The sequence below is a fragment of the Phoenix dactylifera genome, chromosome 16, assembly GCF_051530095.1.
Source record: "Phoenix dactylifera cultivar Ajwa chromosome 16, Ajwa_hap1_PhDact_Kaust_v1.1, whole genome shotgun sequence".
Classification (NCBI taxonomy): Eukaryota; Viridiplantae; Streptophyta; class Magnoliopsida; order Arecales; family Arecaceae; genus Phoenix; species Phoenix dactylifera.
The window spans coordinates 12,517,161-12,543,674 of record NC_143205.1 but is presented as its reverse complement, the minus strand read 5'-3'; the positions used below and the strand labels follow the sequence as shown (position 1 = coordinate 12,543,674).

The window sequence follows — 26,514 nt, the reverse complement described above, 5'->3', positions numbered from 1 at the left end:
CTATATAATTTTATTGTAGATAGGTGTGAGGCCTAGCTTCGCATTAGACCAGCCTGGCCCATTGACAGCTTAGACCAAAGAAGCTGGCCCATTGGCACAACACACACATTGCATGCGGTGGAGAAATGAAAGACTCCCAGGAGTCTTCTTCTCTGTCGAGTCTGAAAAAAGCTAGAGTCCGAGAGCCGTCAGGAACCCTAGGACTCCTCTATAAAAAGGAACCCCTCCCCTTCATGACACTCCACCACCGAGAGTTTTTTCTCTTTCTTCCTCTTTCTTCCTTCAAATTTGCCATTTTCGAGCACTGAGCCCATCAGAAAATCGAGCGTAGATGCCGCCAGAGCCCAAGGTAGGCCCCGATTTCTCTTCCTATTCTCTTTTTTCAGTGATAAGACCTCTTGTCAGCCAGATTTCGTTGACAATTGGCCGAAAATCAACCAAGTTCACTCCTCTTATTATTTTAGCCCTTCTCTCCCTTTTTCCCGCCACTAACATTGCCACCTCTTGATGTTAGACCCCTGGTCAAGTTTCAAAGCCTCCCATCAACCCTTCTCGGTGGATCCCTGGCTGATAGTGAGCGGCTAATAGCCAAAAATGAGAAAGCATTCTAATTTCTATATTTTTTATTATTTTATTTTTATTTTTCACAAGTTCTCATTGTCGCCGACCATGCCCTCAGTCACAATCCCCAGCAATTCCGACCTCCCCTTCCTCTTCTAAGAGAGATGGTGAAGCTTTCCTCCTTCTCTCTCCTACTTTTCTCTCTTATTTTTCTCTCCTCTTTTACTTTTCTCCTCTTTCTCTCTCTAAGCAGACTTGGAGATCCTATTTCAAAGTCGTCTCTCTTTACTCGAATCCAAGTTGACCCTAGTGAGGAGGCCCTTAACCTCTCCGGTACCTGGGCAACATGCTAGCCCTTGTTAGATACCTCTGGAATTAGATCACTATTGATCTTTATTGAGTCATTTAAAACGTAGCTAATTTTGACCAGTTGAGTTCTCCTTGTTTAGACCAACCTGAGCAGTTGGGCACCACCGCTTGGCCGACCTTGTCCTTCCTCCACCTTAGTTCAGGTATGAAGCTATGCACTTTGTAGTGCCCCAAATTAGATCCTTTTTGTCTAATTTTAACCTGTTCTCAATTCTCTAGGGTTTCAAAATTGTCGATAATGGATTTTAATGGCTGTGAATATGTGAAGCCAACCATCTAACTAAAATAAAATTTTGAAATAAGAAGAGATAAGTAACCTAATACTTCAAAGTATATTTTTTAATAACCTTTGAAATTTTTTAATTAGTTTATTAAATTTGGTTATGATCTCTATTTTATGTTTGATTAAGCGTTTCAAACATGCTATTATTATTGCCGTAATTGTTTTGAAATATATTATATATTCTTGTATAATGAATTTTGAAAGTTTGGCTGGATAAATTATGAAATTATATATATATATATATATATATATATATATATATATATTTATTTTCTCGGTATGGTTATGATCTGACCTCTCTAATGGAGATTATACGTTGGTCCTGTCAATTTGTAATATAAAAAATTAGTTTCGACACTGAGCCACCGGTGATTAGAATAGTGGTTTAAATTTTAATATATATATATATAATATTATTCAAAATTTGATTTCTTTCTAGTTAGTATTATGTTATTTGATTATTTATTTATTTGGCATGTTTAAGCCCTATTTTGATTTATTGCGTTACTTACTGTGCTAGTGTAGCTCATAATTCTTTTTTTTTTTCAAATCTGAAATCATAATTTCTCAGAACTCGGGGGAGTGCGCTAGATTGCTTGGGGATATTTGAGTCATCTGAATATCTACCTTAGTTTAGCGTAGATTGGTTCGGTTTCGTTTTAAATATTTTATTCGATTTAAATGATATAATTAGTTGAAACATTATGACTCATATTATTTTGGGATATTTGTCTATGAGAATAATTTGATTATATTAATTTTTGAGGATCGAAGAATTAATATTAATATTATTGTTGTTGTTGTTTATTATTATTTGGAAATTATTATGATTTGATAAGTAATCTTGTATGCTTGTATGGTCGCCTTGTAAGCAGGCATGCCACATCTGTTACGCTCTGAGTTTACGGCATAATAATAGATTTCCTTCCTTTTTAAGCAAAAAATAAAAAATAAAAGAAGGAGAAGACAACTTTATTCCAATGTTGGATTACCTTGACTTGTTGTTTTGCTTCTTTCAATGATGCTTTTGGGAAATATGGTAGAAACTCCATTCTCTAGAATCAAACCCTGTGTCCCTCCCTGGCATAGTTTCAAGATTAAGAAGATTAGCATGCTCTTTCAGATAAAGTACTCAAATACATGAATACGTTCAACTCTAAAAATGTTGATATGGTTGGAAGTTAATTTCAGCAATCAACAAGCAACACCCAACACCTAGTTATAAAATCACGCATACTTATGATATCATTGATTTAACCAACAGAAGTCAAAGGAACCCTAGTCCTTCAAAATGATGTTACCTATTCTTGATATTTTTCAAATAATTAACATATTTCTTTTTTTGTTGTACCCCCTTTTTTCAAATAATGAACATGAACATATTTCACTTTAACCAATCTATACTGTAATTAACATGTTGTACTTTTATCAACTTATAAACATTTATCAGCCATGCAAACTCATAGAAGCACCTTGATTTTGCGTTAAAGTACACGTGGTATAGTTTAGCAAAATATCAAAATAATAGATTGTTGTCATGCATGATCTAGTATGCCTCGTCTAGAATCAAAGCTCTATAATATGTGGAAAAGACAAAGGATTACATGATATAGGAACAAGGCAAAGGGATGAGAATAAAAGAGAAGTGAAAGGTGAAGAGTCTCTTAGAAATAGGTGTCGCCTACATTTGTTTGTAGGAAAGTGCTCCATCTTTGCCAAAATGCCTCCCCGGAACCTCCTAACACTCTTTTTTTTGCTTTTTTTTTTTTGGCCAAACTGTAGGAGGAAAGCTGGCATCTCGGTCCATACTAAACCACTACCCTTCTCCCTTGGAACCTCCCAACTTGGAGCTGTTTTTTTGAAACACAGGGGCAAAGTTGGTATCCTGATCTTTATTAAACTACCTACCCACCATATTTGGCACCAAAAAGCTAGTTTACACATGTTGAGGAGGTCTTTGACACCATATGTGCAGTGTCCTATGGCTATTAAGATGTTGAAAGAAGGATCACTTCTTCGTATTTATTATGATTTTATTATCTAAACTATATTGTAGGTTGAATTGGCTTAGGCTAATTCAGTTAAGAGGCAACCTAAATGATGGAGACCTATATTCTCCTCGGAGCTCTACATCCCCTTGTTGACCCTCCGCCCCCCTCCCTCCACCAACAACATGCACGCACGCACGCACACACACATATATATATATATATATATATATATATATAATGGAAGAAAATCTAACTAAAATCTAAATATGAGCAAGATATATATCCAAATTTTCGATACCAATCTACAAAGTCTTTACTAATTATAATAGTTAATATGATAAACTCTACAACCACTCTTCTTTTAGAGCGGGCTACGTTATTACGAGATTAGTTTGGTGCCAATTACATGTAGGGGTGAAAGTGGATAGGATAATATTCGTTTGGATTTATTTTTGTATCCAAATCTATCTGGATATGGATAGAAGTTTGAGCATCGGACTAATATTCATATCTATGTCTATCAAAAAAAAAATGAATATGGATATAGATAGACAATTATCCGATTTGTATCCGAATATCCGATTCTATTTATAACCCAATTAGATTTTATATGGACTCATGAACTTTTAAAAAAATAAATAACCACTTTAGCATGTTATTAACTTGATTTATCATATATTTAGTAATATCTTTGATTCTGTGGTTATAAAGTTTAATTATATGTATTTATATTCATACTTTCGGTATCTGATTTGTATCATTATCCATTTAAAACAAATATGGGTATGCATTTTTGCATCCGACTAATGAAATTATCCGAATCTATATTCGTCAAGCAAAACAAAAATGGATATGGATATGCTAGCATCCAATCCATATCCAATCCGATTTTAGCCCTAATTACATATGTCATGTTTCAATTATGTATAATTTTTATCTTAAAACACATCAATAATACAAAATCTATTAGAAGAGCAATATTTGATAAACCCATTCAAGCAACATGCATATTGATACCATCCCAGAAACACGTGGGGCCACATGATGTGGTGCATGTGTATCAGTCTGAAGGGTATGTAGTTGGAGAACAAAAATCATATGGGGTGGAGACTATAGAATATCATATGAGGCAGAACTCCTATTTAGTCATATTTTCTCTAGCACCCATCTTAAATAGAAAATCTAAAAGTTAAAGAGAAACAAAACTCTTCATATTAACGGAGTCCCTCAGTCCTATAACTTAAAAAAAAAATTGCATACGCCAAGAGAGACCGTTTGCGTCCTCCTTCTTCCTCATCATGCCTCTCCATCTATCTTCTTTCTCATTATGCCATCTCTCCCATTCGTAAGGTCTTCTTTCTCCTTCCGATACCCTTTCTCCTCCAAATCTTTTTCTCTTTTTTAAGAACTTTGCACCTAAAAGTTCATGGAATCTAAAGAATGATATGTATATAATTTTTTATATTAGACAAAGTTAAAAATGATGTGCTAGCACTAATGAATACTATATTTTAAAACTATATATCGATTTATCTAGAAGTGTATATTGGCTTGCTAGATGACTAATTTATTTAGTGTATATCACCTAATTATATAGTGTGTACTAGTAAAAAAACATATTCTAAAAATTGTGTATTGATTTATCTGGAAGTGTATATTTAATTATTGCTAGGTGTGTACCAAAGAAGCTTGCAGTATATATCAGAAAGTTGTTGAGTGTGTATCACTTGGCCATGTAGCATGTATTGGTGAACATGATGTTCTAAAAACTATATATCAATTTACTTGGAGGTGTATATTGGGTTACTAGATGACTAATTTTGTAAATGTGTATTATTTGATCGTATTTCGTATACTAGTGAATATCATATTTTAGAAATTATGTATCGATTTACATAAATATATGTATTGGCTTGCTAGATAACTAATTTTTTTGGTATGTATTACCTGACTATATGGTAAAAAGCATGTTTTAGAAATAAGGAAGAAATAGGATGCCACATGTGACTTTTTTTTTTTTTTAATTACGAGACTGACTCTGTTAGTAGGAGTTTCTAACTTTTAGATTTCTTCTTTAAGATAGCATTTGGAAAAACATGGCAAAATAGAAAGCTCTCCCCATGTTTTCTTCTCTGGTGCCCGTGGTTCGTTACAAAATTATATACAAATAAAAATCATATAGGACAGACACTATAAAATATTATATAGGGTAGGACCCCTATTTTGCCATATTTTCTCTAGCATCCATCTTAAAGATGAAACCCAAAAATCAGATAGGGATAGGACTTCTCCTACTAACGGAGTTCGGCAATCCCATAACTTAAAAAAAATTAAAAAAAAAATTGCACACATCAAGAGAGACCGTCCCATCCTTTTTCTTTTTTGTCAAGCCTCTCCATCTATCCTCGTTCTTATCAAGCTGTCTATCCCATCCGTAAGGTGTTTCTTCTCCTTTCGAGTTTCTTTCTCCTCCAAATCCTTTTCTCTTTTCTAGAATCTTTGCACCTAAGAGTTTATGAAATTTAAGGGTATATAATTTCTTATGTTAGACAAAATTAGAAAATCGGTATCACTACTAATGAATACCATATTCTAAAAACTATGTATCAATTTTATCTATATGTCTGTCTTGGCTTGCTAAATGACTAATTTACTTGGTGTATATCACCTGACTTTATAGTGTGTACTGGTAAAAAGTATGTTATGAAAATTATGTATCGATTTATTTGGAGGTATATATTGGATCATTGCTCGATGTGTACCAAATAAGTTTGCAGAATGTATCCGAAAGTTGGCAAGTATCACCTATTATGTAGTTTGTAATGATGAAATGATGTTTTGGAAACTATATATCAATTTTTTTGGGGATGTGTATTGGGCTGCTAGATGACAAATTTATTAAGTGTATATCATCTAGTTATGTACTATGTACTGATGAGCACTATATCTTGAAATAATGTAACTACGACTAATTTACTTGGTGTATATTATTTGGCCATATAGTATGTGTTAGCAAAATAGATGTCGTGGAAATGAGGAAGAAACAGGATACCATGCACCGTTTTTTTTATTTTTTTAGTCATAAGATTGATGACTCAGCCTATAATTTTTAAATTTTTTTAAGATGGGCACTAAAAAAAATATGCCTTTCTTTTTTTTCCTGCTGGTTGGCCCTATGATTTGTGTTTCCTTGAGACTACGTATATTTAAGCAAATAATATTCTTTTCCTCTTATGTTAGACTTGAGTTATTAAAAGTCCTCAACAATCCCTAATTGCACCGGTCCGAACATAAGGCCCCCTTAAAGCCATCCCCGTAAAATTATTAGAACCCAACGCGTTCTTCTCGCCGGAGGGCTTCGACGTTCCGGTGGAGGCGGCGCGGAGGGCGAGCTTTGGGGGCTGGCGGCGGGCGGGATGGTTTTCGTTTGGCTCACCGCCTTCTTCCTCCTCATAGCCCTCATCGTTCTTGTCATCTACCAGGTAACCCCTCCCTTCAGTTCGAGCCCAACAATCTAAACTATATGCGCTTCCTGGTGAATTATTGGATAAAAAATCCAAACTTTGTTTCCTCTCGAGCTCTGCAATCCTCTCGTTGTTCTTAAAATTTCCCGCTTTTAGGTTACCTGTGGACTTTATGGACTATGGTTGGTTTTCTTTTCTAACGGAATTTTTGTTTTTATTTTTTTCTCAACGTGGCAAAAATTGACGCCTGGATAAGTTTCTAAGATGATAGAAGACTTCCTACTATCGTTGGCTGGTGAGTTGGAAGAAGATCAGTTGGTTATTGAGAATTTGATGGTTATTGGTTCTGCTTGTCTGTAATTTTGAAGAAGGGTCGAGTTTGATCTATTGGAATAAGATGACAAGCCGTGATGTGGTTTCGGGGCTTTTATCTGAGGGGAAAAAGGTTAATGAAGCTGATTTTGGTGTAGGAGATGATAAAGCTTTTACGATGGCTTCTTCGTTTGGTGTTCTGTTTGGTGGATATTAAGAATTACCTTTAGTTTATCTTTAGAGGGCTGTATGAAGGTATCATGCTCCTTGATGGGATGGATTACTGTGCTATGGTCCAGGGTGGGAAGAAGGAGGGGAGAGAAAGAGTGGGAGACTTTAGGCCAGTTGGCTGAATTAATTGTTTGGTAAAGGTTGTTCCTTGAGTCCTTCATGGTTGGCTTAGTTTGAAGTCTTCTGATTCTCGAGAGTTTCCCTGTGTTTTGGATTGCACGGAACTTGCAGGCAAACTTGTATGCTTACATGTTAAGAGAAGGGGGAAATTCTGGTATGATCAGGTTCAATTTTGAAAAATTGAAGAATTTGGACTTTCCTTATTTGTTTGAGGCCTAGAGGAATTTGGAGGATTGTGACTTTGAGAAGAAGCGAATTATTTGGGTGCAGCATGTATTTTCAGCTTTATGAATATATGTCCTATGTGCCATTGTACTTTTGCTCACATTATTTGTGCCATATGATTAGTGGAAGTGATCAAGTCATTAGCATATGAGAAGTAATCAAGTCATTAGCATGTGAGAACTGAGAAGCATCATGTTGGTTCTTTTTATAGCTCAAACTCTATGAGGCATATTCTTGAACTGAACGATAATCATCAATTCCATGTACTTTGTTGCTCTTTTTCTTTGGACTTTTTAGGTCAATTAGGGTTTGGTTTTTGTTTCCTCTGGTTGTCATAGTATTGGCTAAATCACAAAACAGACAGACTTATATATATATATATATATATATATATATATATATATATATATATATATATATATATATATATATATATATATATATATATAATGGAATAAGTTATAATGCATTTCTTATCAATGTTCTTCATTCTGGAATTGCAAATTCAATTGCTTCATCTTTTTCAGGATAATCAGAAAATTCTTCAACAAATATCCTTTAGTGATGGTCCATAACATTGTCATATTAACAAGATGGTCACAAGGTGTGGAGTTGAGAAAAAAATGTAATCATCAAGTCTAAAGTGAATGCCATTCTTTAAGGAATAAATATGAGATCAGGGGCGGCTCAATACATTTGGAGGCCTAAGGCGAACTCACTAAGGGAGGATTTTTTTTTTTTAAATGACAAAAAATTTAATAAGTATAAAATACTTTAAAATTTTATTAAAAAATAATTCTGGGTAGTGCTTGGATGGTTCTAGATTTAATAGAGAAGGGTCTTAAGGGCTGTAACATTGGTTGTTCAAACAAAGTTCTTGTTCATTTAGTGGTTTATTCAAGAAAATATGAAATAAGTTTCCTAAAGGTCAACACAAATAAATAAAATATAGCCTATCTATAAACTACATTAAGAGACAATCCAGAGAGGGGCAAGAAACCGTGTTTCTTGATAGTTTGCTTGGGTGAGAAACTTGCCAAACCTCGATGCCCAAAAACAAGCAACTCATATTCACTTTAATATAAACTATTAGACAGAAAGGGGCAAAAAAAAATGTAGGGGATGTGTCAAGACATAGATCGAGTTTCTCAATTTTATTCATTACTGCTGTAGTGATGCAAACTAGACCCTTTGGCTAAATCCCGGTTCGAGTTGGACCAATTCTCACATAGGAAGGTCCCAGTGCTGTCCTGCAGAATGGATGTATCACACCCCTACAAATGGCGACAAGACTTTTAAACCTTTTAGATGCTAGGTACTTGCTATGAAAAAGAGGATTAGTTTGGTCATACTATTAGTTAAACGTGTTAGAAGAACAACATTAACAAAGCATTCTTGGAATTGAAGCCCAAGGAAAGAAGCAACCATTCGTGCTTCTTTTGCAACAATTGATTTCACAATCTCCTGAGCTTTGGGGAATGTGTGCTCGTAAAACTGTGGGTTGAGATAACTGCCTGCATGAGGGAATGCAAGACAGAGGGGAAGGGAGAAAACTGCACAAAGAAAAGATTTTTTTAGGCATTTGCCTTTGGCTGAGGATTAGAAGTTTAGAACGTGAGCAGAAACAAATTAAACCCGCAGTCCCATGATAAATAACCAACATTAGCTCTAATGGGCCCCACAAATATGGACCATTAAAAACATCCGCTCTTCAGGGTTCGGAGCTTCCAGTACTAGCACACTTCTACCTTACCCTCCTCCGCCGGCTCAACATAGCAGCCCTCCAACGTTAAACGAATCCCGAAGGACCTCCAAACTCAAGCTCCTTCCACCGCATCGTCCCCGCTCTATCCTTCTCTAGAACTTTCCAACGTTAGATCCCATCAATAGCACACGTGTACGACTGGAATCTCATGGTCCATTCGTTAATCATTATTTTCTTATGTCCTTTTTAGTAATTTAGGTTTCTCCGGGCCCCATTCCTCGATTATTTATTCAGGGCCAGTTCCCTCGTTCTTCTTCGCGTTGAAAGGGAGACCGAAGGCTGAGAAACCTCCTTGAAGGATTTCTCTCTCCTTTTCCAGCTCTCCGCCTCCACCGTCTCTTCCTTTTTGTCTCTCTCAGTCTCCCTTTACTGTAGCTCTTGCCCTGCGGTGGGCCTTCCTCTGGCCCGAGGTCTTAGGCGACTGCCTAAGTCGCCTAAGGGTCGGGCCGGCCCTGTATGAGATATTGGCTTTATTTCAAAATTTGTAGTGTTAAACAATGATTATTATTGAAGGAGTCCCTTCTAAAATCTCAACATAAACATCAATTTTAGATTAAGATCATATAAACAATGGGCGCTTATTGATGTGGATCAAAGAACCAAATTGACTTGCCAAAGAAGGCTAAGTAAAATTTAAATCTTACAGGCTTGCAAATAAGGAGGTTGTGATACATCATTGATGCTATTCTTCAATGTTTTGCATACATTCTTTTTTATCTTCTTTTTTCTTCATAAAAAAAAGGAAACTTGATAAGATCAGTTTTGGGAAGAAATGATTGCAGCAATTAGAATGACCTTTATGAGCAGGCAGAATGTCATATAACTGGTGAACTTGTGGCATTCCATCTCAGATTATGGGCCAAGGCAGCATTCATATGTGAAATTTTTGGAAGATAGATGTTTTGACTTCAGTTGACCACGTACCATGCAAGCAATCCTAGTCATATTTACTTTGAATCAGTGAGTTAGATGAATAAGCACACACATGCAAGAACGCTATGCAAGAGTCCATAGACTTGATTACAATGTTTGACATATGTGCACCAAACAATGCACTAACCTTGTATTCAAGTTTTAGCTCATGTATTATGCAATTTGCTTTATGCAAGGTGTTTTTCTCTGATTCAGTCTTCAAGAAAAATGAAGTATTGGCTTACTTTGATACATATCATACAAGGAGTAGTGTTGGCGAAAAATTAGCATAATACAAGGATCTGCATTATTTATTTATTGTGGTTAAACCTTTTTTCTTGTATGTTATAATGAAAGACTTTCTGATGTAACTAATTTCTTTCATTTTTTTACCCTAAAATTTCCTTTTTCAAACTTTTGAAAGCATCAGCTTCATTGTTATTTGCTATCTTCTTTCAGCATGAATGTGTTTTTAAATGATTATCCATAATTTCTATTTTTTGGTGATTCTTGAAGCATGTAAATTGTCAATAAGTTTTCTTGATTTTTTTTATTTCTTTTTTTGGTTTTCATAACTTGTTTGAGTAGTTTGAATATCTTTTTAGAATTCTACTTTTCTTTTGGGTCATGATTTGCTTTGGATTCTGATGCTTGCAGAAATAAAAAAAAGGATAACCTTCTCTTATGGGGAAGACCAATTCTTTTGTCTTTCCTTTCTCAAAATTCCTTGCTTTGTGTTTTCTTTCTTATATCTCAATTTTTAGTCATTGTTCCTTCTAATTGAGTACTCCCATAGTAAAATGGGTTAGTGAGGTCTGTTTGTCCCCTTTCTCTCTTCCTTAAACCCTCTGATTAACATTTTGAACAATAAATTTTTGCACCAGAATCTTACTGTGTGAAAGTAATAAGGTTTCAGCATGTTCATGTGTAAAGTTTGGTGGATCATGTGCATTATCGCAGGTGGTTATAATTGCGTCAACACATGTCTCCATTTATGTCTACAGAAACTATGCTTTAAGTCTTGATCGAGATAACAAGAGTCTTATGGACTGATTGTCTAAATCTATTAAAATTTTTAACTCATGTCAGTAATGTTGGTAAAAGTTGAAATTTGGAACTTGAATTGGTTTTAGATGGGGGGGGGGGGGGGGGCGCCTCGGTGGTCCGATCCCATTCCTATGAGAAAATGGGACCAAGACGGGTGAACTTTGTAGCCCATACACACAGGGAAAGAATGAGAAAGAGGAAAGAAAGAAAGGAAGGAAAAAAGAAAAAATGGAAAACAACAGAAAGGAAGGAAAGAGAAAAAGGGAAAGAAAGAAAGGAAGGGAGATGAAAAAGAAAGGAGGTGAGGAAAGAAAGAAAGGAAGAAGAAAAAGAAAGGAAGGGAAAATAGAAGAAAACAAACATAGAAAAAAAAAAATAAAAGGAAATAACAAGGGAGAGAGATAGAGAGTACCTACCACGAGATGGCCGCCTGGATGGTATAGGACAACAAGGTATCTTGCTCCATGGAAAAACTGGGGCACCACCATTCCAGGATTTTTTAAATACCTTGGTTTTAGGCACATTAAATGCACATGAGAGGAAGCTTTGAGGGCTGCTATCCCCACCCAATGGATTTTTTTTAGACCTTGTTTATGTAACCTGATAATTGCACTTCTACCATTGGCCGATGAACTTTTCTTGTTTTTCTTGCTTAAGAAAGAGAGGAAGAACTAAACTGAGGGCCCGTTTGGTTCGCGGGAAAAGAAGGGGGGAAAGTGTGGTCAACGAGAAAGTAATGAGATGCCTCTTGTTTGGTTGGAGTTTTCAAAGGAGAGAGAAGGGAAAGTTATATTCCCATGGGAATGTGATTCCCACATTTCATGGGAAAGTCTTTCCCATGAGAAACATGGGAAAGTTACTTTCCCATGAGGCGGGAATCACTCCATTTTTACTTTTTCCCAAAAAGTCCCTTCAGCATTAAAGAAGCATTAAAGAGGCATTAAAAACCTAATTTTTATTAAGGGCATAATAGGAATTATATATAACTTTCCTAGGAAAGTGGATGGCCAACCAAACATAAGCACCTTGGAAATTCGTCACTTTCCCATGGTCAACCAAACATGCCAAAAATACTTTCTTAGGCATTCTCTTCCTAGGAATTTGTTTCCCAGGAATCATATTCCTAGGAAGGAAAATGCTTCCCGCGAACCAAACGAGCCCTGAGTGGTTTACTTATTACGGATGATGGCATAGTTAGAGGTGTAGAGAGTGCAAACATGTCAAGTTGGTCATTTAAACCAAGGTGTTTGCGCTATAGACCTATAGTGGGAATGACAAGAAGGTGTGGACCCTATTGATCTATCGTTCTCGGACGTGAAATGACACTTGTCCAACAACATTAGCATGTGAGAAATATTATAATGCAACATAGCTATGACAATACCTTCTTGAGAAGAGCAGGTATATACCATATTGATGTCTTACAAGGATATGCTCTGTTCTTCCCCTTTCCTCTTCTTGTAGGAATCCTTATTCAAAATCAGTGTCCTTTGCTTAATTTTGCTTTGTATTCCTTGTTACTGCATATCAAGAGTCTAAGGTAGAAGTTAAATAATGGTTGGGATTTTCTTTTCTATGGACACAAATTACTGCTGCTGGTATAAGGCATAGCATTTATATATTTTTCATTATACCATGATGTCGGCTTCTGTTGTTAGACGGAAATCGGACCCATTGTTGGCTAGCGTGTACATGAAGCCTGGACCCATGGCTCAAGTTTGGACCCTAACCAAGACCCAAACTCTATTGGTTAAGGGTATGGATCAAGTAATTGGTCCTGACCTAATTAATCCACTTATACACCTCGGCAAAAGGGTCTAAATCTGACATGCTAAATGCTAGCCTATAGAGACAATACTAAACTTACTTGGTTTGCCAAGCAAGTTGGTTGGACTTAGTTTGAAATGGTAAATGCAAAACCAATTAATGCCTGAAGTCTAGGTTCTCATGGACGAACCTGGGTTTCTTGTGCAGACTTCTGTTGCAAGTTGGCTTAGCTTTTGTTGATCAAAGTTGGGGAATTTTACTGGACTTTCTGCAAAGCCACAATCATAAATCATAGTACAAGAACTTCAAGTGTGGTGGTTTCCAAGTGAACAGCAGGACTGCATTTTGGTCCAGAGTAGTCACTTGTAGGCATTTGTTTCCATGCAACAGCCTCAACTGAGGAACTTGAGTTCCTACTTTATCAAACCCCAAACTTGAGTTCAGTGCGAGCGCACCAATGTCAAGTCCCATTTGGTGGGAAGGGCGTTTAGCACTGCTTTTTGAATGCCCCACGGCCCTGCCACTTGCTAACACCTTACAAATGGATCATATAGGCCCTGCCACTTGCTAGCACCTTACAAATGGATCATATAAGAAATATCTGACAAACTAAATGATAATTTTATTGACAATGCCCAAATTTGTTTACTTCGTATGAATCAACTTCATCCAAAACAAACAGGAAAACCCAAGTTCTCGGAGCTCAAGTTCTTAGAACTCAAATTCAGGCACTTCTAATACTTACATGAAAACAAACACATCCAGGGCACGAGATTGTTTATAATGGATGCAGATTTTGGTTGATGTCCTCATGAATCTTTATTATTTCTGCAATGGTTGGAATTTTGGTGGCAATGCACAGATTTAGTACTGCACTGTAGAATTCCATGGACTTCTTTTTGATGCAGTCTAATGGACTACCTTACATTAAATCAATCATCAGGAAACACAACCGTAAAGGTTTCACATTTCTTTACTTCGAAATTGAATTATATTTATTTTTGCCTATGGAGGTATTAGAAATTTATATAGAATCATATGTTTGTTAAATGACAAACATACTTTGAACTTTTGGTATCTCCTGAAAGCATTTTTCTCCTGATTTAAATTTGTACATTACTACATTATTCAGCTTGCATCTTGACTCTAAAATTATGTTTTTGCAGCTCATGTGCTTGGCAGACCTCGAGTTTGACTATATTAACCCATATGATTCATCTTTGCGAATAAATAAAGTGGTTATACCAGAATTTGTCCTTCAAGGAGTCTTATGCCTGCTCTTCCTCTTGTCTGGCCATTGGTTAATGTTTTTGTTTTGTGTTCCTAACCTATACTACAATGTGAGGCTGTAAGTCTTTTTTCCCTTACTTGCATCAACATAGGCATGCTGATATAGTAGGACAAAATTTTACACTTTCTTTACAATTAAAGTCATTCTGATTTTGTACAATTCGATGCAATAAAGAAGATTTCAGTGTCAGGGAACATCAACTAGTGTTGATGTCAATTTTTGTCTGTCATATCATTTTGCAATTATATACAGGACATGTAACAATGGGTTTCTTCTTAAGAAGCTTCCAGAAATAAGACTTAATTCCATTAAGAGGGATGGTGGCTTTTTAGGCATAGCAACCTACCATCTCAGGATATTGTTAGAGCTATACAATCTACGTCTGCATCTGTATAGACAGAAAATCTTCTACAATAGTTGCTAACTATGGCCTCCTGATGTAAGTATTAGCTGTAAATGTTTGATTCCTTTGATATTCTTTCTGACATAGCTTCATAAGTTGTGAATAAGATGTAGGATTTGACCTTGAATGCTATTGGATCTTTTAATATCAGCTGAGTGACCCCTTGTCATATCTTTACTCAGTTTTTTTTCCCCCTTTCTTTGTTTAGAAACCATCAATGTTAAAAATAGGTGGCGAGTTGAATTATTTACCTTAAATCTCTTTTCTTCTTATATTTGCTGTTGATTTAGATATTATAGTTCTTGCTTTCGGTGTGAAAATTCCAGTTTCAGATGCTGCGATATAAGAATTATTTCGTGGATTTGACAGAGCTGAAGTTTTAGAATAGACAAATTGAAACCTTATTAGTTACTAGCAGAGTTGCAGATAGGAGTAAACATGTTGATATCTTCTGACCGAAATGATAAAGAACCAAAATATGAACAGTCTTAAAATTAAGCATTTATAATTTGATTACAGAGCCGCCGACATATTTGCCATATATCTGAATATGAACTAAAAATTGACCAGTGCTTTCAGATTGGAGATTAGAGAATCGGCATTTTAAAAATTTGCTCCTGTACAAAGTACAAACTTTAAAAAATGATAACCTTGTTGAGCCAGTAGACTTATTGTGAACAAATTGGTTATCTGAATCTAATCTTAAAAGTGTTTAGAGGATTCATGACCTTGCCAATTTGAGAAAGTGTATAATGTCAATTTAAACCATTAGCAGCTCTAGAGGATGAGAACATTTTGATAATATGCAAGAAGATGGCAAGAGAAATCAAAGTTCTGTAGATAACAATTTTTAATTTTTAAGGTGGCATTGACAGAAAGGACTGCCCACACGGAGGTATTATGAGTTTAATCCCTCAGGCTGGCCCAAGTATGAGCTGCTACATTGAGGGCCTTTGCTTTTATAGGCACTTGATTAGTGACTGGATGCACATGGATTATATATTAGGATTTGTTTTGAACTTGGTTCTAAATTGCTCTTTACTTTGGAACTTGACATGGAATTTCAGAATTTAGACTATGTTTTTGGCAGAACTTAGTTGGTTTAGAGCTCCTGTTTATTCAACAAAAATTCAAGCGGATGATATGTTATAGTGCATTTCGGCATCTTGTGGGGCAAAACAAGGATATTATTATTCAACTTTGAATTAATGTCATGATGGAAAAACCGCAAGTTGAAAGATTGAGTATGTCAAAATACGTGGTTTCAATTGAGTGGTTGGATAAATGGCAAATCATCATAATGTTTCAACAATTAAAATTTTTGTGAGCAGGAAATTTTTACACCAAATTTGCTTACGGAAATTGCCACCAACAAGTAATGAAAAAGACAAACAAAAAAACTGAAACTGTATATTGGAGATGTTGCTTTTATCGGTACTTTTTTCTATTTTATGTTAGGCTAAGATCAAGTTGCCAGCAAATGAAATTATTACATGCTGTTGATTTCTACCTTGTGGCCAAAAGGTTCTTAATACTATTTTAAGAGTTAGGCACCTGAATTGACTTTGAAATGAACAGGCAGCTCTTTTTTTTTTGTTCCCCACAGGTATCGGCAGCGGCAACATCTGGTGGATGTAACTGAGATTTTTAATCAACTCAACGGGGAAAAGAAACGGCGTCTTCTTAAGCTAATCAATCTTGTTGTACTTCTCTTTTTATCTTTGTTCTGGTAAATGACACCCCATGAGTCCAGATTTAGATAATCTGTGGGGGCAAGTTGGGCTAATTATTTTTGATTCCTTGTGCATGCAGGATGATTTGGAGTGTGCTGGAGGATGATGAGTAGTCTGTGGAAAACAAATATCTGTCAGTTGCTTGCTTGCATGAAACATTAATTTGCCAATTTGTCTACGTCCTTAATAGCTGCTGGCTCCACATCAGGGTGTTTGCTGGTTATCTCTCAACAAGCTCCTGGAATCAGAAATGGTGCGTCGAGCTGAAATTGAGATGTCATCCTCTATTTTGTGATGCTTCCGTGCAAATACAGGATTCTTATCTTTTTGATTGTTCATCAGATACACCTGAATGGCTGTTAAAGGGTAAGGCCTGTTGTTTGCCTTCATGAATATCTTCATGGTTGTACGATATTTAACATTTGTGTTACCAATAGTTGAATTAAAGCTTTTCAAGGAAATCCAGTTCCCTTCCATTTTGTTGGTAGGGACTTAAATCATCTCATTATGTCCATATGGTGGTGGTGGATAAAAACAGCTCCTTGGGAGGTTAGATCATTTTTTTTTCCTCTGAAGACTGTATCTTAATCTACATGTATTTCTATGTGTAGAGTTACCAGGACTTCCGCACTATGAACTCTGGTTTGTCCTTGGCTCAAAGAAAGCTGAAAACCAGAATCACTCTACCTGCGGAATCACTTGCTATTTCACCTATTATGGTGTAATATCACCAGTCAATTCACTCCTTAGATTAGTTTTGTCACCTTGATTGAGGCTTTAAATAAGACAGTAATAGCCTCCTGGCTTCTGATTCGTAAAACCACATAAGAGGATCATTTAGCTGGATCAATAATTTTTTATTAAATAAATGCTCTCTTACCAGACTATTCTTTATTCCTCAATATTGGGACGAATGGATGGCCAAACAATACCTTAATATTCTAATTAATGGAGATCGTAGCTCTCCTGCACTAACCATTTAAAAAGCTTCCATTAGACAGTTGCAATCTTGCAGCATCCCAGAGAGGTTATTCAAGTATTGTTTGGTTTTCTTATATAGTTTCTTTCTTGGTCTAACATTAATTTGCCCATGCCTAGTCCAGACTGCAAGCTGTTGCCTGTGTCCATTTCTAACCAATAGGATTAAGCTATAAAGCAAGTCTTTAAACAAAATTTTCAACTATAATGCGCCATTCTGGTTTGAACTAAACAGTACAAAATATAGTCTACTGTATCAGTTCGGTACCAATATATGATACAAATGGTGCATCAAGCATGCTCAGTACATTGAAAAGAGTTCATACCATACCATATCGATATAGTACTAGCGTAGCACCAATATGAAATCCAGTACCGACAGCGAATTTTTCCTCCAAAATTTCTAACCAAGCTGGGGAGCTTAATCCTTCTCATTTCGTCCACTCTTTATACCCAAAAACACCATCCCTCCACCCTAAACAACATAACAAAGCATTCGATTATAATCCTCCATTCGGAGAACGTCCCCATCCTCACCATTTCATTATAGTTGTAGACAGTAATACCGGCCAGAAAATAATGCATAACATCTAACAGATGAAACAAGAAGTTACCTATGGTGCAGAGGACCAAGGACACCAAAACCAATATTACCATAACCATAAATGAAAGAAATTTTAGGTTAGCAGACCATTCAGCTACCAACTAAAACTGTGTTGGTCTTTAGCATATTGGTAGCATGAACAAAAGAGCATCGCAAGTCAAACAGTTACAGCTCAACATAAAGCAAGATACTTTAATTTACTCACCATTACCTGACCACTGATGCACCCTGATGGAAAACCAAAATCCAAACGAAAGGGATGCAGTAGACCCACAACATTGCACCGACCATGTCTAGCATATTAGACTACAATTAAAGCAGAAGTATCATTTATTCTAATCTCTGCTTGAACACACAGCAAAACACTTGATTTCGACAAAGTGAAGGCCACAAAAGTAATGCTTCTCAAAAGAGCAGCTCATCTGCTAGCCCTATCTAGTAAGGCTCTACAGGTGCCCTGAACTTGGCTCCTGCATACACTGCAGCAGCACCAAGCTCTTCCTCAATCCTAAGCAGCTGCATCCAACAAAACAAAAGGATGCTTCAGTTCAAACCTGCTTAAACCAACCATTATTGCCACACATTCTACATGTGTTCCCATTGTTATCATAGTTAAACAGAACAACTGCCCGCCGTTATGTGTTAATGGCCTTTATCATGTAAGAAGTTGCAGTACATCAATTTATATTAAATAATAATTACTTTAAAACTAGATCTATGATACCATATGGATAGGTCAAAATTGTTAGTGATGCCATTATGCGACCAATGCTACAAGCTGTAACATGGCAAGACAACCTTTTGTGAGAGAGAATTTAATTTCACAAAACAAGCGTTTCATTTTTTGTTAACCTAACAGTCTGTTGTATTCACCATGGCATTACTCATTCCAATTGCAAATTAACAGTACCACAGGAAAGATAGTCCCGACAGAAACTGCATCACTGTTAGGGGAAGAAGCGTTAGCCATTTCTTTGATGAAATGTAAAAGTTACCTCTCACTACGCATGCATAAAAATACGGAAGCATAAATCACTTTGCACATGTTTAAAGCAGAAATGAAAAAAAAACCCGACATAAAAAAAATTTATGTCATGATCCTGTGCCGTGAGAAACTTGCCTGGTTGTACTTGGCAAGGCGTTCCGAACGGCATGGAGCTCCAGTCTTGATCTGGCCCTGTTACCCATGAAAATAAGTCCCAGGTCAAGTTCCTTACAATGTGGGGTATCCACTCAGCAGTGTTCTTACAAGATTTTAATAGTAATAAAAGTTGTAACTTTAGAAATGTACTTGTATGGCTAATTATAAAAAGAAATAGGAACTCACCGTTGCCAAACCCACTGAGAGGTCAGCAATGAAAGCATCCTCTGTTTCACCGCTGAAAACAGAAAAGGCAGCTAGTATTAATGCTACAAAAATATCAAAAATAATAAGCATAATAAGTGTTACCTCCGGTGGCTCGCCATTACACCCCAGCCAGCACGTTTCGACATTTTAACGGCTTCAATACTTTCAGTCACAGAACCTATTTGATTTACCTATTCCATAATGAGGACAAAATTCAGATTTTTGTCATATGAAATACTGGAAGAATAATCACCATGAACATTCAACAGATAAATTTCAGAAGCAAAATAAATTCGGTTTACAGAAACACTTGTAATAAAGAGAATGGTTTCCCAAACCTTGATCAAATATGAGTGCAAAAGGTGATATCCTATCACTAAAAACTAAAGCAAATAATTTACCTTCAAAAGAAGGGCATTGCATGTCTTTTCATTTATTGCCTTGGCAACCCGCTGCAGCAGTCAACCAAAAGAAATAAGATAAGCATTACAATCAGATAAATTCTTCGATTGGTCCAATTATCTAACAGATTGGTGTTTACCGTGGGGTTTGTGACAAGAAGATCATCTCCAACAATTTGCACCTGCTGCCCTATCTCCTCAGTCAACTTAGCATAGTGGGCCCAATCATCCTGATCAAACGGGTCTTCTATTGATACTATAGGGTACTCACACACAAAGGACTTGTAAACATTTTTCAAACTATCTCCTGATATTTTCTGGGAACCATCATTATTCTGCACCAAGAAAACCACCTTATTCAATTTTCTAAATAATGCTCTAGGAATAGCAAGTTTAATGGTCACCTGGGCCAAATAAAAAGGAATGAGATTATGAATGAAACACACACACACACACACATACATGTATATAGAGGAAACAAAAACAGAAAGCATAAAACATGCTTGAGGTAGCCATCAAGCATCTGTAATATTTTTCTGAAGTGTGAGGAGGGAGGAAAACCTCCCCAGTCGCCATCCTGCATCAACTTATAGAATAATATATTGTAGAAGAAATGACAAAGAACTAACCTCCTCTTTGAAATTAAGATCATACGTCTTGTCCTTGTCATTATAAAACTCTGAAGCAGCAACATCCATCCCAATCACAACCTGTCATCAAACCCAGGCACAAAAATCATTTCAAGCCTTGAATCAACAGGGTTTTCAGGGAAAGGTAGAGATCCAGTTTAAATGTAAGAGAAAGTCGTATACTTTGCCAGTATATCCAGCTTTCGCTATAGCTGTCTTCAGCAGTTCAAGGCCCTCTTTGTTTTCCTGTAGTTTCACAAGGAATGGAATAGGAATCACATTAACATCTCTTGGCCCAAAACAGTTTCGTATAACGAAGTCAACCAAAGAACTAAAACATTTTGTGTGGCTAGTTCAGAGAAAGGCGTAATGATGCTTAAGCTACTTCCAGATCAGCTAAGCTTCACTAAAATTCAACTTAGAACAGACAAAGAAACTAGAGCCAGTGCAGGAACAGAAATTGACGGGCTATAGAAAAATCAGAAGAGTACTCTTCAAAGTACAAACAAAACACAGCAAGAAAGCATATTACTGAAATCAATTTAACCTCCCGATCTCTTTCTGTTTGCCCTGAAAATTGTTGATATATTGCACTAAGCAAAAAGGTGTAAGCCAATAAAGAAGAGGATGAAGTGCATTAAGTCTGTGAGCAAATAGGGTCCACTATATTTGAGCCTTTGAAAAATTTTTTGAAAAGGTAACGAGCTGCAGCACCAACCAAAATATGTTGCCACAAATTATACAGAATTTTAAATTGTTAACAATTCATTATGTCTCAAAATAATAGCATTCATAGGCCTACAAAAATTTAGAAATAAGTTTATGTAGTAAGTCAGGATTGCATATACGCGAAGCTAATCAGCTTAATTAGCCCATGATAATTGTTTTAAGGAAAGAACACTAATAACAGATGTAGCCACCTGAATGCTTGGAGCAAAGCCACCTTCATCCCCAACATTAGTAGCATCCTGCCCGTACTTTTTCTTAATCACAGCCTGCACGATGGAGAGATAAATATATAACATTTTAAGGAAAAAAGACTATTACAAACTAGATCAACTTTTCTACCTTCAAATGATGATATACTTCTACCCCCATCTTCATGGCTTCCTTGAATGAAGAAGCCCCAACAGGAAGGATCATGAACTCCTGTACAATAACTTCAATGTGCATAAAAGGTAGCCATGAGGTATTCTTATTTCATAACAGATAGCTGGATAAAGCATTACCTGCATAGCAAGCTTATTTCCTGCATGTGATCCTCCATTAATAACATTAAATGCAGGTACAGGCAAAACTAAGTTCTTGTTTCCAGCAAGGTTGGCAATATGCTGCATGATCAAAGACGATAGTCTTATCAACTAAAAAGAACATCAGCAGATATGCAGCGCATAATGGAAGTGTTGGCTTCACGGACCTGATAAAGAGGGATCTTCTTCACACTAGCTCCCGCTTTGCATACAGCAAGTGATACAGCCAGTATAGCATTCGCACCAAGCTGGAATTATTTAACCAGAATACGATCAACTTAACAAATATAACAAAGCACAAGTCAACATGATACACAATCATCATTCTCGAGCCTAGCAGTGGAGCCTTAGTCCATATCACACCTTCTGCTTGCACCATCCCCACTCATTAGAGGTTCCATCAAGCTGTTGCACCATAAAATTATCAATCTCAGCCTGCTGTGTGGGGTCCTGTAAAGCAAGATACATTTGCAAATGAGTTTTTTATGATTTATAAGACTAGGCTAGTTCCACATTCTACAACACAGTCCGAAGGACAAAATGCAAGCCCCCACTTAAAAAAGGAAAAACAAGAACATGCAGTACATACCTTGCCAATTAAAGCTGGTGCAATGATAGTATTCACATGCCCAACAGCCTAAAAGCCAAAAGAACCAAAACATACAATCAGCTAAATCATCCGAATAAGTCTTTGAACAAGCAAAACAACCTATAATATAAGAAAAAGAAGGCATGCCTACAATGCTGCATCAAAAAGGATAAATCAGGGCCATAAATGATAATGATAAGAGGAAAGAAGCTTCAGGAGCAACTATATGAAATCTATTTACATAAAATAAATAGCAGAGGACCACTTAGATGGAATCATGAAATCAGAAAACAAATTTGTCATGCACTCAACAACCAATCGTTTCAGTCAGCGCTTGAAGTTACCACACTGATAACGAAGGTATGTAATAATAAGATATATGCAGATGGATGTGCAGTAGAGTTGTCACTTGTCAGTGATATACCTGAACTCAAATTTTAACAGAAACTTGACCAAGTCTTTCCCAAAGGACAATAACTAAACTTTAAAAAGATAACATTTTGAACATGTCAACAAGTTCAAGTGACGGCCAAAGAAGAATGTATATAGATAATTATGAGCGTAGACCAGCACCTTAAGGAAAACAGCTGGCAACACATTATTTTAGCTGTTATTACCGTTCACATTTACAGTCATTGCAGAAAACTTCATTGTCACGTCAAGGTAAATCATTAAATCATTCTTCCAATGTCTATAATATCCATCAAGGTATCATCAATTCCTCATTCTGAAAATGAAGTTTAAGCTTTAAAGTGAAAGTTCATCTTACATTTCTACTTATTCTAAAATTTTTCATGAGGAAAAAAAAAATCAGACAGAATACTATGAAAATAGGTATCTGCTAAGACTATCGGCAATTTAAATGACCAGGATTCATGGTTTTGAGAACCTGTTTGCCAGAGCCCATCTAGGGGAATATGTAATCTGATATGCACGGAAACAGGGAAATTTTTAAAAATGCTTAGAGAATATCTTAAAGACATGCCAATATTGACAAAATTCATAGCTATTAGTAAAAAATGCAGGCAGTTAAAATGACCGGCAAACCATGGTTACTAGAACCGTGTTTCCTATAACCTGTGCAGGAGGATAAGACTCAGCCTGTGCAGAATAGGAAAATCTACAAAGATACTTGAACAGAAATCAGATGACAATCAACCATAATCAAATATTGCTAGAAGAAAAAAGAAATCATTGATCACCAGTCTATCAATGGTTTCCAAAAGTTTTGGTCTCCGAAATGTTTTACATATTGCTCACAAATTTCCACAGGTTGCTCATATGTCGATCAATGCCATTTCTCATCAGCAAACATTTTATATCACTCATTTCCTTCCCCCATTCACATGTCACTTCAATCTCCATTTCCATATTGGCACCAACTACAGACATATACTACTTACTATTAACAATAAGGACAATCATAGCCTAGCTATGTTCCAGCTATATTCTGCAACAGCATTTGTTCTGGTCAATAAATTCATTTTTTCCACTCATTTTATTGATTGATGAAATTATTATACCCATTTTGCACCATGTTTGAGAAATAGAGATCAAGATGCAGTTAGGCAGTCCATTAGATTAGCCTACCAAGATCTGATACAGTCCTTAAGAATTTCACTCTGGGCAAAAAGAAAAAAAAGGGGAATGCAGACATCATTTATTGAGGTAAACACAGAGACAAATCCAGTAAGGCCCAGACATTTGCAATAACAATCTGTATGCCCAAAAAGGTTTGTACTGCTAACCTTAAGGACACCTTTCCCAAGATAGTCTGAACCTCCATCTCTCAATTCCAGAGCTTCATATATACCTTTATAAACAACATGATACAACTAGATGTTAGAATTCAATTCATCCAAACAATGTCTGAAGCACAATATATAAATTGTAATTTCTTCATATTCATGCCAAAAATACCGACAACTTCACAAAGCATACCATATAAAAGCTGTTACTCATCGTAAGAAAGTAATATGACCACTAAATAATACCTCTAATTTGCATTTTGAAAGCATATCAATAGTTTATAAGATGCCTTGCTTCTAATCTCATTAAATTTATATCAGGTAGATAAGATAATAAAGAAAAAAAGAACTCATTTGATCACTTGCTTTAGAAATCAGTACAAGGCACGCTTGCTTTTGTGCACACTGAGAAACCAAATACTAATTATGATTCTTGGTATCAAGCTAGTGGCACAAATATTTAAGCATGAAGAAAGCCTCTGTCTAAGCAGTTTTTCCCCTTTTGATTTAACAAAAAGCTTGCACGAAAATTAATAATATGGATTTGCTTCTTAACATGTCCTCAGCCACACTGTTTGGCAGCATCAAAGAGTGGAAGATGCAACTGAGGAGTGGTGGTATTTTTTTGACAGAATTTTCTGAGAAGCGGCACAGAAATACCAACTTTATGTTTTACCTGAAGAAAGTATACAGAATCCTTCTTCTTCTTCTTCCTCTTCTTTGAGAGAGAGAGAGAACAAGAGAATGGTAAGGAAAAACCCACTCTGTAGTTTTACCTTTTCCCAAGTTTTGAACCTGGAAGCCACACCCTTTGGAGGAGGGGTTTGACCACTAGGTTTTTGCCCAGTTCACCATCTAGAATCCCACCTTTAGATTTCAACCATGGTGAGGTCTAGAATTTTAGCCTTCAACTTATGACGCAAGCCCAAAAAAAAGATTTTTTTTTCCATATAACATTATTTTTTTGTGAAAAAAATATAATTGTTTTTATTAATCAAATTACATATGTGGGAGAAAAACTTGAGAAGTAGATTATTTAGCCATAAACTATAGTCTTTGCAGCAGCCATTTTAAAGATTTGGTATTCGCCTATCTGTATGTGCATTATAAGTTGCATCACGCCATTACATACCCTAAAACTAGTCATGCATGTATGCAAACATGCTACTGTCACGATACAGAACTTTAAACTTAAAATTTAATTTTGTTTCTTCTCTTCTTCTTTTTCTTCCTTCTGTTAATGGTCCCTCATAACCATTATAGCGGTCTATAGTAATACAAACCAATATTTACCACAGACTCATGAGGAAAATATCAATATATATATATATATATATATATATATATATATATATATATATATATGCGAAATCATGTTCCGATACCTGTTGAGGCGCCACTGGGGACGGCAGCCCTGGCAAAAGTGCCATCAGTGAGACAACAATCCACCTGGCCAAATAAGAAAGAAGATTTTTTCATAAAAATGGTGATATATGATTCGTGGTTCTAAGCGTCAGGTAGCTTGTAACAGCTGGGGGCGAACTTCAGATCATATCAGAGAAAAACCAAACATTCAAACCCAAAAAAAGTCCTCTTTTTTTTTTTGCTACAATCAATCTTAGAACCAACAATGCAACAGAAAAAAAAAAAGGGAAGGGGGAAAAAACAACCCGTGACTTCCAAACCAAGATCCACGATGAGAAACGGTCGGAAGTATAACGAATAAAAGCGACTTTGAGATCTATAAACCATAGTGAACAGATCGATCAAACAGCACACAAAGATGGAATCTCGTGGAAAAATCACCTCAACGGTAGGGTTTCCACGACTGTCGAAGATCTGCCGCGCTTTGATGCACTTGATCGTTGCCATCTCTCTGTATCTCACGCTCTCTCGGCCTCCGCGATCGAGAAATGGGCTCTTCGGTAGTGGGGGAGTCCGGGGAGAGTGGAAGTTACTTATAGAGAGTGAGGACACTCCGACGAAAACCGATCCTGGCCGTTGGATTATGAGAAGTGGGTTCGTGGGGTCGGACGGAAAGGCTGGCGCCGGGTACCGAACCTTTACTCCGCGCTATGGTGTCCATGTGACACGTATTGGTGACTTTCTTTTGGTACCATGGTGTTGGGACGCGAAGCAATTATACGAGGAAATGGAAGCTGAGAAAAAGATGATGGTGCTGTTTGGGGAGCTTTTGGAGGGCCAGAAAGCCCTCCAAAAATACTTTTAGATGAAAAACTGTATTTGGTAAATTTTTCAAAAAGCTGTTTCAGCTTTTGGAAGGAAGCTCCAATTTGGAGCTTTTGGGAGGAAGCTGTATTTTTGATAAAAATGCCCATATTAAAATAACATAATTATATAGTTTATCCCTGTATAAACCTAAAAATCTGCTAGAGCCAAGAACCCAAGCCGTCAAACTCCCTTCCGTAAGAAAAGGTATTTTTCTTTTCAATTTTTGTATGCATCTCTTGAACCACATTTTAGAAGAAAAAA

The 26,514-nt window shown here is 36.3% G+C and overlaps 2 protein-coding genes across 2 annotated transcripts; one reads left to right on the top strand and one right to left on the bottom strand.

The window, feature by feature from the left end:
• Positions 1-6,486: 6,486 nt before the first annotated feature.
• Positions 6,487-16,974, top strand: LOC103708239 (protein cornichon homolog 1). Its single transcript, XM_008793064.5, has 4 exons — positions 6,487-6,686; positions 14,214-14,395; positions 16,348-16,470; positions 16,554-16,974. Exons 1-4 carry the CDS (start codon positions 6,621-6,623, stop codon positions 16,585-16,587), a joined length of 405 nt encoding a protein of 134 aa, XP_008791286.1. The 5' UTR covers positions 6,487-6,620; the 3' UTR covers positions 16,588-16,974.
• A 1,112-nt stretch (positions 16,975-18,086) lies between these two features.
• LOC103708238 (enolase) lies at positions 18,087-25,981 on the bottom strand. The gene is made up of 17 exons (XM_008793062.6): positions 25,828-25,981; positions 25,407-25,470; positions 24,022-24,086; positions 22,274-22,321; positions 22,048-22,134; positions 21,852-21,932; positions 21,664-21,765; positions 21,503-21,583; positions 21,355-21,429; positions 20,618-20,680; positions 20,435-20,515; positions 19,946-20,140; positions 19,806-19,856; positions 19,507-19,595; positions 19,384-19,435; positions 19,177-19,233; positions 18,087-18,572 (listed from the first exon to the last, which is right to left on the bottom strand). The coding sequence occupies exons 1-17, from the start codon at positions 25,891-25,893 to the stop codon at positions 18,492-18,494; spliced, it is 1,338 nt and encodes a 445-aa protein (XP_008791284.2). The 5' UTR covers positions 25,894-25,981; the 3' UTR covers positions 18,087-18,491.
• Between the last annotated feature and the right edge of the window lie 533 nt (positions 25,982-26,514).